At 43.8% G+C, this 13,280-nt stretch overlaps 1 protein-coding gene across 5 annotated transcripts in view; it reads right to left on the bottom strand.

Annotated features, from left to right (window-relative positions):
• Positions 1-1,578: 1,578 nt before the first annotated feature.
• Positions 1,579-13,280, bottom strand: part of EGFLAM (EGF like, fibronectin type III and laminin G domains) — a 153,818-nt gene continuing 142,116 nt past the window's right edge. For 3 of the 5 annotated variants that reach the window (XM_074328986.1, XM_019737330.2, XM_074328984.1), the window contains 3 exons: positions 7,380-7,463; positions 2,879-2,982; positions 1,799-2,088 (listed from right to left, as the gene is read on the bottom strand). In XM_074328986.1, coding sequence (XP_074185087.1) covers positions 1,934-2,088; positions 2,879-2,982; positions 7,380-7,463 — 343 coding nt within the window. In that variant the 3' untranslated portion in view covers positions 1,799-1,933. Of the gene's footprint in view, positions 2,089-2,878; positions 2,983-7,379; positions 7,464-13,280 lie in introns of all 5 variants that reach the window. The other 2 variants (XM_019737331.2, XM_074328985.1) reach the window with 1 other exon arrangement.

A 13,280-nucleotide genomic window follows, 5' to 3' on the forward strand; every position in this document is an offset into this window, starting at 1 on the left:
CCCCTTCTGCATCCCACCCAAGTTGGTGGTTCAGAATCCCCATCAACTGCAACACACGCCCAAGCCCACATCCCTGGGTCATTGCGTTTTCCTCTGGATCACACTTGCATGAAACAATGGCTCATCTACAGCACAAGTCTTCTGGCTTCAGCTCAGCTGGGTATTTTGCTAAAATCACCATGATATTTTTGGCTGAAGGTAATTGATTCAAAATGTGCTATGAAAGCTACTCTATTCGTTCTTGGGAAGCATGGCTCTGGCAGTCTCTAAGGAAAAGATACTGAGGTGAGGGGGTTTGGGAGGTGGTAAAACCCACTTTCTACTACATGGCTTTTCTCCGAACTGCACTCACAAGAAGACATATGTAGGAGAGGATAAATTATTATTGTTGTTGTTGTTACCATTACTCCCCTAGGAGGAAGAATCCTGGTCATCAAAAGGTCTGAAAGACAGGAGGCAGACGGTTAAAGCATAAGGTGAACGTCTCTAGTTTTTTATTCATTGTATAGAATTCTTAATGTGCCTAAACTGCACTTTGCACAACGCTCAAAGTCTTTGCTGAATGAATGCTGGACAAACACAAGTCGAGCCCTGACTGGGACTTAATTATAGACTCTGCTATGATTTGGATCATATTTCCCTGCTCTTTGGGGGCAGCATTCATTTCACCTTTCCCTTAGCATGTCCTGTCATTGCGGATCTGCCAGTGAGCCAGCTGTCGCCAGAGTCACACGTGTGAATAGCAAAGGGGTGCGACCCATGGCTCAGAAGGAAGCAGCCCTGCTTCTCATCCCTCAGCATAGCCTTAGAAACACTAATTCTCTTAGCGTCCATTTCTGGCCACGGCCTCTGCAAGGATCAGGAACACCTCCACAAATGAGTGATGCTTAATGGACCAGTTCTAGCCTTCTTCATCTCCTTTATTCACATTTACTACAGACATGCCCCCTCTCTTAAAACAAAAATGACAGTGACCAATCTCAGTAACACATGTGCCTTTTAATCTGCTTATTTTGGAAGCTTCAGATTCATCTCCTTGAGCCATCAACGTTTACGAAAAAACAATGGTCAGCTCCCCAAGAAAATGCCTCCCCCCAGTTACCTATCCCACTCCACTGATGCCCACAAAGGGCTCAGACAGGTCTCCTCTGGGAAAACACTTTTAGGAAGAGTGCAAAGAATTCAGGGTCCTCCACCCAAACTTGCAAAAGTATACACTGTGGACAATCTGCATCTATAAAAATATACACATACAAAAGGACAGCTACAAAATCATGGTGCCCATTTTCTTAGAGTAGCATTATAAAAAGTAGGGATTTCTCATTAAAGGTAAACCTTAGCAGGGGCAGCGTATGATTATGATTCTGTGTCTAGTCTCTCCACCTCCTTATTTTCATGGAATAGTCAGAGCACACTGAATCAGCCAGTGAGGAGTAAAAGGGGTTAATCCTACTAATTCATGGGCCAAGGTGAGAAATGTGAAGTTCAAGGTCACACAGTCATTCTGCTGTCAGTAAGTATCATGAGTCAGGGAAGGAGAGACGTATTTTAATACCGCCCTTCGGGTATTTCTCTCTCTTTTTTTCTTTCTTTTTTTAACGCACTATGAATCACAACACAGTCATTGAGCTACAACAGACGGGCTCTGGAATTTGCCTTGATGTGTGATCTCTGGCAGCCACCACACTTTCAATGGACAAAATTCGATGCTTCCTACAGAGAGGATTCCATTGGGTTGGGTCCACAGAGTGTCAGTAGGAAAGACCACACAGGGAATCCTGTCTTTGTTCTAGTTTCTCATCAGGGTGTATTTTCTCCTTGATGACAGGAAACACACCTGGCCCGTGCCTCCGTGAATGGCATCAGGCAGGGTCTCAGGCCCCTGGGCTTCTCAGGCTAGAAAGCTCTGTCCCTTGGGGAAGATCAGCTGGCATTACTTGGCTCCACAAGTGTTGATGTTTTTCCCATCCATGGCGTCTTCCACGAGGGAAATGTGATAATCGGTGGACAGGGTGAAATGAGAGATGCAACCCACGAGGCCACGCATGTATTGCCTGTTAGTGTGTAGAGCAATTTCCTTCATTCCACCTGCCAGGAAGCAAGAGGGAGACCGCGTGAGCCAAAGGGGCGATGTCTCCTTAGGACAATTGAGTGTCTACTGACCGAGGATCCCTTGGCTGATATGGTGAGGGCTGTGGGTCCCTTGAACGGCTCAGTACATCACACCTAATTTATAATTATCCTTGAAAGAACAGGTTGACCTGGATCAATCTGATACACAACCAGAGGCTATAAATACCTACCTCATGTGTGATTTCTGACCCAGTTGGCTACTTCAAACCAAACAGCATCTGGTAAATTTTGAAATGTTGTACAATGTCAACAAAATGTAGTATGTAGTTACAGGTGATGTCATCATAACCCAAAAGAAATGCACTGATGCTGAATGCTTTCAATTAAGTTCACTTTTAGAAACTATCATATGGCTAGAGACATCGTTTCATGCTTACGTATCTGTACTAGCAGGTTCTAAGCTATTTAGAACTCATTCTAATTCTGAGAGGAGCCAGAAAAAGGAAGGATCCTCCTTCCACCCAGAGAATTTGCAGAGCTATATTTAGCAGGTTCTATAAACAAGAAAAGCATGGCTTTCCTGGTGGATCGGTCCAAAGCACAAAAGCATCTAAGTATTTCCTGCCCCCTCAGCCATGAGTCAGAAGTTCAGAAAATGGGAGAATGGAAGATCCAAAGAGCTTCCTGATTTCCAGATGTGACTGATGCAGTGACATGCACGGCTTCGGGTAGCCCCAGCATGGCAAATGGAGGATTCACGAGAAAACGCACTGGCACAGTTTAGATTTGGTCAAAGGTCACTTACCCACATACAGGGCTCCATTGATGTTGAGCTGCCTCATCATGCCAGGTGATTTGCCTGTTCTGGCCCCATAGTCGTCCACCGTTATCTTTCCCGATTGGCCATCCCTGTAAAAACCACCACCATTTTTGGAGCTTCATTCAATCATTCATTCATTTCAGTAAAAATGTATGAAAGTACCTACTATGTACCAGGTGCTATGATAAATGATGGTGCTGCAAAAACAAAACAAAACCAACAAAACGAAAAACCACATTCCTGGCCCTCAGGAGTTTCGGTCTACTGAGGAAGACAAAACAAACAAATTGCAGATGACAACTCTGTGTCACCACTCTATGGTGGAAGAATGCCAGCATACTGTGGAATTACACAGGAGAAGGAGGGGGCCAGGGAAAGCTTTTCAAAGGAGATTTTTTCTGAGATGAGGTTTGAAGGCTGAGCAGGTCGGGTGAAGGAGAAAGCTAATGCAAACAGGAAGTGGCTACGGCAAAGAGAAAAAAGACAAGCGAGTTAGTACAGACTGAGCATAGAGAATTCTGGAGTTGGGAACAGAGTGGTGAAAGATGAAGCCGGAAGCTGATGGTGAAGGGCTTAGTTAGAATTCATTCTGAAGCTGGGAGGGAACTAGGAAAGAATGTTAAGAAGAAGAGTGGTGGTGACACAGTGACACATGGTGAGTTCTAAGCACAATGGGAAGCCAATGAAACAGTTTTTGTAGGTAGAGGATTACTCTAGAGAAGGAAAATAATGACTTAGAAGTTTCTGAAGGACCCACACTGTCACTCAAAAGTGACCCTGAAGACAGTGGTGTGGAGGTGTTCATCTATGGCAAGGGCTTTGCAGTTTTCTGAGCTGGTTTCCAAAACTATCTCGCCCCATGAACCTTCTTTAAAAAAGTATATGTGCTTCTATTGCTCTTGGGGGTATGCCAACCCAGGCCTCGCTTCTTTTATTTTTTTTCTTTATAAGTTCTTTATTAGTCTTTTATGTTTCTGTTTTATAGCAAACAGTTCTTGTTTCTCGGGTTAATTACCCCTCTTATCTCCTGGTGATACTAATATTTTTTTTATCATTTTTTTATTCATAGTTTCTGTTTCCTCCAAGTTGTTTTGTTATGTCTATTTGTTCTGACACTCATCTTTCATACTGAAGACCTTTTTCAAATGCCTCACAATGGCCGACTGCCACGTCATAGTTAAGTGCTGAGTTCTAAAAAGCAGGTTGGAAGCTCTGTGTGCAGGATGAGGTTTTGCTGAGCGTGGCTTGATAGTGTTATGATTTGGCTCAATCATTTCCTTGAGGGACACCTGGATTTTCTACTCTTCTAACTGTGTCTGGCTGCCAGCATTCCGGAATCCCAATAGGGAAAGAATTATGGAGTTCTTAACATTCAACATAAGATCTCTCACATACCATGTCCCCCCAAAATAAGACCTAACCAGAAAATAAGCTCTATCATGATTTTTCAGGATGACATCCCCTGAACATAAAACCTAATGCGTCTTTTGGAGCAAAAATTAATATAAGACCCGGTCTTATTTTGGGGGAAACATAGTAGTCTCCAGTCTTAATTTGTACAATATACAGTAGTCCAGTATTTAGTAGACCCGTGTCTCCCATTCCAGAGACGCTTACTTTCTCCAGTGAATTGACTTATTTTTCCATAAGTAGGGAAAGGACCATGTGCCAGATACATCAAGTAGAGAAGAGGCTTGAGCTCTAACTTCTCAAGTAAATTTTTTAAACCAATTTTCTTGCTTTTAGCCCCTCAGTTGCCTTCCAGAGGTTCCTGGCTCTACCTCTTTTTTTTTTTTTTTTGCAGGGTAGAGGGGTACAATGATATATGTCTGATTGCCCAGGCCTCACCTCTGGATAGCAACTAGCTTTAGAGGTATTTCTCCTGTTCTGTCCTCACCCTGAAGACCACACACTGCCTCCCCATTTCGGATATGCTATTTGAGAATCTCATACCTGGTTGCTGCGATGGGCAATGCTCCCAACACCTCGCTTTGCCTGCCCTGCCTTTTCCCCCCATTACGCTAAAAAATTCCATTTTCCACTTTATTTCATCAGTCTTAAGAATTTTTTGTTTTTTTCTGTTTCTGAAATGAAGGTATGTCTTATAATCTACGGTATCTTAGATTTGAAAATAAACGTGGCATCACCTCTTAACCTAATAAGTACTTCTTCATTATGCTTATTACTGGTTGTCTACTGCCTCCCATCAGAATGCAAGACCATCAAGGCAAAGATGCTGGTGTTACTCAATGACGTAGCCCCTGCGTCTGGAATAGTATATGGCTCCTAGTGGTAGCTGATTGAACAAGCAAACTTCTGGCGCTTCTCCTCCTCATCTGAAAGTGGAATGACTGGGCCTATTTTCCAAGGCTATTCTGGGAATCAGAGATTACGCATGAAAAGCCCAGAGCATGGTACCTGATACCTACCTGCTCTATAAAGAGGGTAGAAGAATGTATTGTTATTGTTGTCAATATATCACCATGCTTCTCCATAAAATGCAGATTATAAAACCTAAGTTGCTGTGAATATTAATTGAGATAAAGTATGTAAAGTACCTGGCATCCTGAAGATGCTTAATAGATGAAAATGTGTTTTCTCTTTTCTGCTAGTATTAGTGCCTGCAAGACCAGGATTACTCAGAGCAAATCAGCAAGGTTCCCCTTCGAGAGCTCCTCTACATCGATCCCCCTTTCTCTGACCCCGGAGCCTGCCGCACAGGATCCATCCAACCCTTCCTGTCATGGCTGACAACCATGGCTTTGACCCAGTCCCTGCTTTGATCTGTTGTACCATCCCTTCTAGGCTTGTCTGAGCCTCTGGAACACAGTTCACAATATCTGCTTCAATCCTCCCATCTATCCAGTTCCTGGTCTCGGTTCCTTCTGTTCAGCCCTCACTGCAGCCTAAGACCCACTAGGAAAGGTACCAATGATGACAGTAGTAAGAGCCAAGTCTGTTAAACCATCTTTATAGTGCCAAGCTTGATGCTCTGACATAGGAAGTTCTTCTGATGAAACAGTCCCTGTCTTATCCCTCCAAAATATCTGACATCTTAGCTGAGCTGCACCACGGAGTGGGATGGAAAGAGCTTTGATCTGAGATTCTAATCTTGGCTCTGCCCACAAACAGCTGTAAAGTCTCGGGAAAGTCACTTAACATCTGTTTCCTTAGATGTCTAGGAAGTGCCTGGAATCCTCACCAATGTGTATCTTGATGCACATAATCAAACCACAACAATTTTGAGGGTTTAAAAAATCTTTCCACAATGTCTGACTGTCCTACCAGCCTTCACTATTCAAGGAAATGGAGAGCAGCGTGTTCACAAGATGGGAGTTACAGAGATCAGATGTGGCCAAGAATTCTATGTTCCTCTGGAGGTTTCTGAGCCCTTTTATAGATGAGTAAGCGAGAGACATGAAGAACTTAGAAACCTCATAGTCTACATTATCTTGGAGTTGGGTTGGACTATGAACATTTTAACTTATATGCTGGAATGTATTTTAGATTAAGCCTATAAATATTCACTATGGGAGGACATTCCTTTTTTCAACAAGTCAGAATTGGGGCTTCATCTAAATCACTGTCTCAAGGGCTTTCCAAGCCACCTGGGCGACTGATGGCACAGACCTGCGTCTGTATCCTCACACATCCTTTCGGATATCAAAGGCAGGCACCGTGTAAGTGAGCGGGGTCCAGCAGAGCTACTTCTACCACAGCCTATATGTGAGCTGAGTAGGAAATTGGTCACAGTAGCCCCGTGTTTTCCAAGCCTCACTCATGACCTCGCTCACTGACCTTCCCAGGAAGGGCTGTGGTAAACTCTCAGGGAACCGACACCAAAAGCACGGTTCAAACTCATCTCCTGGAACCTTCATCTAACATGGTAGGATTGACATTTCTTCATACAGCTAAGTGTGGGCCTGCTGTTCAATTTCTCAAAATTTATTGTTAGGAATATGGACATAGGTAGCAAAACTATAATTTTAACAGAATGATTCACCCAAAGTTAATCAGAAGCCAGGGGAATGACTTCTGTGAAGGGGGAGATGTGTAATTGGGGCAGGTTATACTTGGTTTCTAAGGTTCCAATAATAAAATGCAAAAGAGGGAAAGAAAGTGGGTAATTGCCTACAAAATGAGATTTGAAGCATTCCTCAAAATCTGCTGCCCAGAAGTCTCATCTCACTAGAGATACGCAGATCTCACTAAATAGCAAGGTCCTCTTCCAGTTTAGCCACCAGAAAGTTATTTCCCCGGAAGGTCACTATTGAGTAAAGATTTGAAAGTTCAGCCTCTCTGCCCTGTGAGTGTCAGTAAAGGGCACAGGAGGGATCTGCTGGCAAAATGTCCTCCATGACCCAGATCAGGAGTACGTGACGTCAGGCAAGGTTGGGGAAGAGGACAGTGGGACTAAAGGGACTGGGTGAGCACATCCCACCTCTGCTGAGCTCCAGCTCTGTCTCACTCGGTGGTAGGTACTCACCTAACAGCCTTGACTCGGTGCCACCGACCATCGTGGAAGGAACCGTTCACCATGATGGATGCCACGCCACTGCCCAGGTTATAGCTAATGGCATCAGAGAGAACAAGAGAGAGAATAGAATAAAGCACTGAAGGATAGGCAGACACTCATTCATAAATGGTTCTCATTGCAAAAGGTCTGTGGGACTCAGAATGTAGATTCCTCAACACAAAACAATGTTATAAATTAGGTTTCCAAGCTAGGCGAGGAATGACCAAAAAAAAAAAAAAAAAATGTTTTTAATTGAGGCAAAATATGCATAACATAAAATATACCATCTTAACCATTTTTAAGTGTACAGGTCAGCGGTGTTAAATATATTCACATTGTTGTACAAGCAATCTCCAGAACTCTTTTTATCTGGCAAAACTGAAACTCTGTACCCCTTACCCATTCCCCCTTTTCCAGCCCCTGGTAACCACCATTCTACTTTCTGTCTCTATGTATTTGACTGCTCTAGGGACTTCATATAAGTAGAATAATAGTGTTTGTCTTTTTGTGACAGGCTCATTTCACTGAGCATAATGTCCTCAAGGCTGATTTTTTTAAAGCCCCATGTTCGGAAGCATCAAGTAGGAACAAGAAGGACTTTCTCCTTTCTAATATGTTCTATGACATTGAATAGTATCCCTTCAGAATGAATGTCCACCCAGAACCTCAGGATGTGACCTTAATTGGAAATAGGGTCTTTGCAGGTATAATTAGTTAAAATGAAGTCATACTGGATGAGGGTGGTCCTAAATCCAATACGACTGGTGTCCTCATAAGAAAAGGAAATGTGGATACAGACAGACACACACAGGGAAGAAGACCATATGAAGATGGAGGCAGAGATTGGAGTGATGTATTTATAAACTAAGCACGTGAAGGATTGCCAGCCATCGCCAGAATCTAGGAAAGAGATTCTCTCTCAGAGCCCCCAGAAGGAGCCAACCCGGCCAAGACTGCACTTGGACTTCTAGTTTCCAGAACTGTAAGAGAATACATTTCTATTGTTTTGAAAGCCACCTAATTTGTGGTAAATTTTATGGCAGCCCTAGAAACTAATACATGTGTTTTCACTTTTTACAAAGCAAAAGAAAACAAAACAGAACATTGCCCAGTAGGCTGAGGCCCAGAGAGATTAAGGGAATTTGCCTAAAATCCCAACGCTAATGTATAAGACTTGAAGTTGGTCTCTTATCTGCACCCCCTCCATTTTACTCCGATCTTTGGTCCACTCAGTAGCTTTCTATTTTCTATTTCAGTGTATATTTGCCCTGATACCCTAAGGGTATCAGAAGACGTGCACATGTTGTTTACCAGAGAGAAATATCCTTCTAAGTCCAGTGTTCATTCAATCATTCTAATTTAATTCAATTCAACAAATATTTAGTGAGTGATTATTCTAGACTGGGCACTGGGCCAATTGCCTAGACCTCCTCCTGATAATATAATAAAGCCTATGTAATCATGCTTTTGAAGGAAAATGTATCCCACACAGGACAACGCTCTCCTTATCTGGTAAGAGGACATGTTACTCCTTTACCTCATTGGAAAGGAAGAGAAATGAAGAAACCTGGATTAGCTCCTGAGCGCTTGCATGCACTCAGTCTGAGAAAAGAGCAAGAACAGAATGTGTTTGGCTTTCCCCAGGGAAAGCACTCCGTGTCCTTTTTTTTCCTTCCTTTTAAAAAAAATAAAATAAAAGAAATAATGGAGGCTCAAAGAAGTCACACACAGCCCATCAACATTTAACCAAGAATAGAACTTGGGTGACTTGACAAACTATGAGACAAAACTGTGACTCTGACCCTGAAAAATCCACTATTTTCTAATGAATTTTCCCACATCAGTGTCTCCTTTGTATGAAGCAGCCTGGAGGTGGAATTTTCTGATTTCATTATTTCGTGGCCAAATGCTTGTTGAAGTGAATGAATATGAAACAAGGCTGAGAGCTGGTTGGCAGAAATGTAGCTGAATGACTGTCTGGCTTTTATGAGACGCAGCATGTCTCAGGGTGATAGAAAGAGCATGGACACGTGGATGAGACTAACTTGCCTTGATTCCCACTCTTGCTAATTACGAGCTCAGTGACCTTGGGCAATCTGTTTCATCTCTCTGAGCCTAAGTTTCCTCCTCTGTGAAATGGGGTAATTATACCTTCCCTGAAGGATCACAGGGGATATAAGTAAGATAACATATGTAAAGACCATAGCACATAGTAGAAGCCAAACAAATAATCCCACCACTCCAAGTATGTGCCGTATTTAATGCATCTCGCATACACGGTGGACAAAATAACTGGAGGAGGTATTAATAGCAGGAAGGAGGAAGTTGCCTCCAAGAGTTACACTCGTCAAGCCTCTCCTGGAAGAGTAGTCATGTGTGAGAGTAAACCAGCAGGCTGTAAATATGTAACCAAAAAGGTCAGGAACACCCACTTCTCAGAATAGAGGTGACCTGGGTATATAATTGCAGGGACACTAGACTGGCATGTGATTGTAACTCAGTGAATACAACCTTTTCAGTTGTATTTAGACAAAGGATGGGCTTTCCTCTTCTGTCCTTCAGCCTGCTAGAACGCCTGTTCACGCAGAGAGCCAAAATGTGCTCAGGGAGTCAACACTGAATCTAGCAGACAGGAATCCAGCCATCATTTGTGTGTGTGTGTGTGTGTGTGTGTGTGTGTGTGTTGGTGGCGGGGGGCGGGGGGGGGTGGACAGGGACACAATACTTGGTTGGTTGGCATCGCCATGGCCTGAGTCTCCACCCCCACCCCTACTCCATTTGTTTTCAGACCCTCCAGATAACCTGCTTCTCCAGATACCCTGATGCTTCACCCTGGAATCTCACTTTCTTTTATATAATAATAAATGACCAAGAATAGTGGTGACTCTTGTCGGGAGAGGGCATGACAAAGCCTTCGTGGGTGTAGGAAATATTTTGTTTTGTGTGGTTGTTCCACAGGTATTTACATGTTTGAAATTATATCAAACTGTACACTTAACATTTGTGCAGTTCATGTACATTACAATTCTTTTTTTTTAAAGGAAAAACATAGGAATGAATGAAAAAATGAATAAAGACATGTCTGTTTTCGCTATCAATGTCCTGTGAATCTGGTGGGCATGGATCGGGTATCTTGATCCAAGTTTCCCTACTCAACTTGGCGTGCATGAAAGGCTATGAGGCTGAGTGGCGGTGGGCCGCCTGGAAGTGCCATCAGGTGAGGCTTTTTGGGGACCACTCGGATGCCTCCATGTGGTGAAACTTCTGTTCAATTGTGCCCCCTTCAACCTGTAGCACAGGGCACCTTGCCATTGTCAGATCTGTTCCCATTGTCTGTTGCATGAAAATGATGTCAAGGTCACATGGAAAATGAGTGGGAAAGACCATCAGTCAAGTGGTTTTCACAAACCTGTTTGCTGGGTTTTGTGTCCCACATATAATCATAAAACAAAATGAAACCAAAACAACAAAAAAAAAAACCACACCCGTAGCTGAGTACTTTGATTCCTTTTCTTTTACTTAATCTTGCAGAAAAACTATAAATAACATTTTTTCAGAGTTTCATTGCTCCTCCTTATTCTCTGCCAGAAGGGATCAGCAAAAGGGCCAGCATTTAGGTGAAGAATGAAAGTCAAGAAAGTTGAGAACATATTTTATTATCTTAGGTTTCCTATTGTTTGCTTTGGACTTGGGTCAAACACTAAAACTTCCAATATGGTCCTGTCCACCTAACAGACTAATTCACTGTCTAGGTTCCATTGATGTAAGCTGCTTGAAGGTGGGGCCTATGTCTTCTTAAAAATCATAAAAATAATAATAGCTTCACTTTATGAAGCAGTTATATTGTGCTAACATCCTTACAATGTTATCGATCTGCGGTAGGGGTTTTTAGAACATGGAAAACACTTGATCAAGGATAATAATTTTGATAATTATTATCACTAATCCTAGCTATGCCAGGCCCCACACTAAGACCTTTACGTGAATGAACTCATTCAACCCTCACAACAAATCTTTTCCTTCCATGGAGAGGTCGGGTAGCTTGCAGGGGGTCACGTGGCCATGGGAATCACGCCTGTCTGACTCTGAAGCTCATGCCTTTGACCACTTCAGACCCTGTTTTACAGGGTGTGGTTCCAGATTGTGTCCAGATTCTGGCACCTCAGGAGACGTGCTCCGTCAGAATCTCTGGGTGTGGGCCCAGGAATCTGCCTCTGAAACAAGCTCCCGCCACGACTCGCTGGAGACTGATCCTTCCAAACCACTGGCCTGCACTCTACGTCCTGTGTGTGCCCAGCTCCCACAGCGCTTCCCTAGATCTGTGCTGGGTGAATGGAAGTGGGGAAGTAACTGCTCAGAGGAAGGAAACACAGGGGAGCAGCAGCTGTGGCCCTAGGCTCAGGATCCGGCACAGACGTCTGCCTCAGCGGTCGGGGCTACTGTGTGTCCTTTACACAGCACACAACCAGAATTCCAGGCTTAAAACAAAACAAAACAAACAAACAAAACAACAACAACATGGGGCCAATTTTCAGAAACCTGAGAAAGAAATGGTAACATAAAAAATATGTCCAGGATGGAATTGTTTGAAGGGTGCCCAGGGGGTGTGGGAAGGTGGGGGTGCATATGGGGGGCTAGCCAGGGCCGGGTGTGAGGGCCAGTGGGAGATTGGAGATGGCCCTGAGCATATCGAGTTGCCCTGTTCAGCTGGGGTGGCTGGTGAATAGGTTTTAGCCGGCGGTTTAGGGGGGGAAGTTGGCCTCTCACCCATGGCTGAGCTACTGTTTCAGTTCGCTTTTCTGGGCACAATCAAGTACTTGAGGCCTTGGCGAGGTTAACCACAGGAAAACCACAAGAAAATGGCTTTGCAGCAGCCAGCCTGAAACTGGGGTGTGAAAAGTTTGGTGTTTGACCTTGGGGGGAGGAGGGCAGAGGTGGTGAGAACTGCTCTCAGAGGCCATCCTCTAGCCTTCAACCACACACTTCTCTCAAAAGTCCCCAACAATCATAGGATTGCCTTACGTAGCACACTCTGCTGTTCAGGGGCAAGCATGATGTTGCAAAAGTGGCATTTCCTCTCAAAATGCTTTTTATTCACATGGAAAAGACTTGTATTGGCTACTCTGGCACTCAGTAATCGCCATGCATGACCCACAGAAGCCAAGAATTAAATCTTCATCTTCTACGTAGTTCAGTTACCTTGCCTTTGTCTATTTCAATTCCAGTGAATTCCACATCACTTAGTGAACACTTACACTAGACACCAGAGAGGGGACTAAAGAAGGAAAAACCAGAGAAATCCCTGCCCCCATGGAGCAGACGGTCTAGAGACTGAGCTGGAGTTTCAAACCTTAGCGTGCATCCAAATCCCTTGGGTAAATTGTGAGAACAAGGATTGCTGGCCCACGTCCACAGTGTCCGGTCAGGGTCAGAGCCTGAGAATCCACATATCTAAGGAGTTCCGAGGTGACAATGATGCTCCAGGGGCCACACTTTGAGAATCATAGATCTAGACAAGTTATTTCTAACTTCAAGTGAGGCTGTGCCATCATGATCGCTAGAGAAGCTTTTTCATATTACGCAAGCCAGTCCCTACCGTGTGGGTACCCAGCTCCCACCCACTTTGGTGGGGAGAAGTTACCAGGCAATCCTTTAGCTACTTCGTAGATAATCATCTGAAAAGTTTGAGAGCAGTCTAAATTCACTTAAAAGAGATAAGAACTTGGGGAACTTATCACCCAAGAAGCATTTACAAAAACCCAAATGATGGATTGAACTATGGAGATACAAATATGTGGTTTGTTCTTCTTTGCAGTGGGAGACTGGAAAGCAGGCATTCTCCCTCCCAAGGCTGCTCAGTTAATCCGGTGC

Source organism: Rhinolophus sinicus, linkage group LG03, assembly GCF_036562045.2.
Source record: "Rhinolophus sinicus isolate RSC01 linkage group LG03, ASM3656204v1, whole genome shotgun sequence".
Classification (NCBI taxonomy): Eukaryota; Metazoa; Chordata; class Mammalia; order Chiroptera; family Rhinolophidae; genus Rhinolophus; species Rhinolophus sinicus.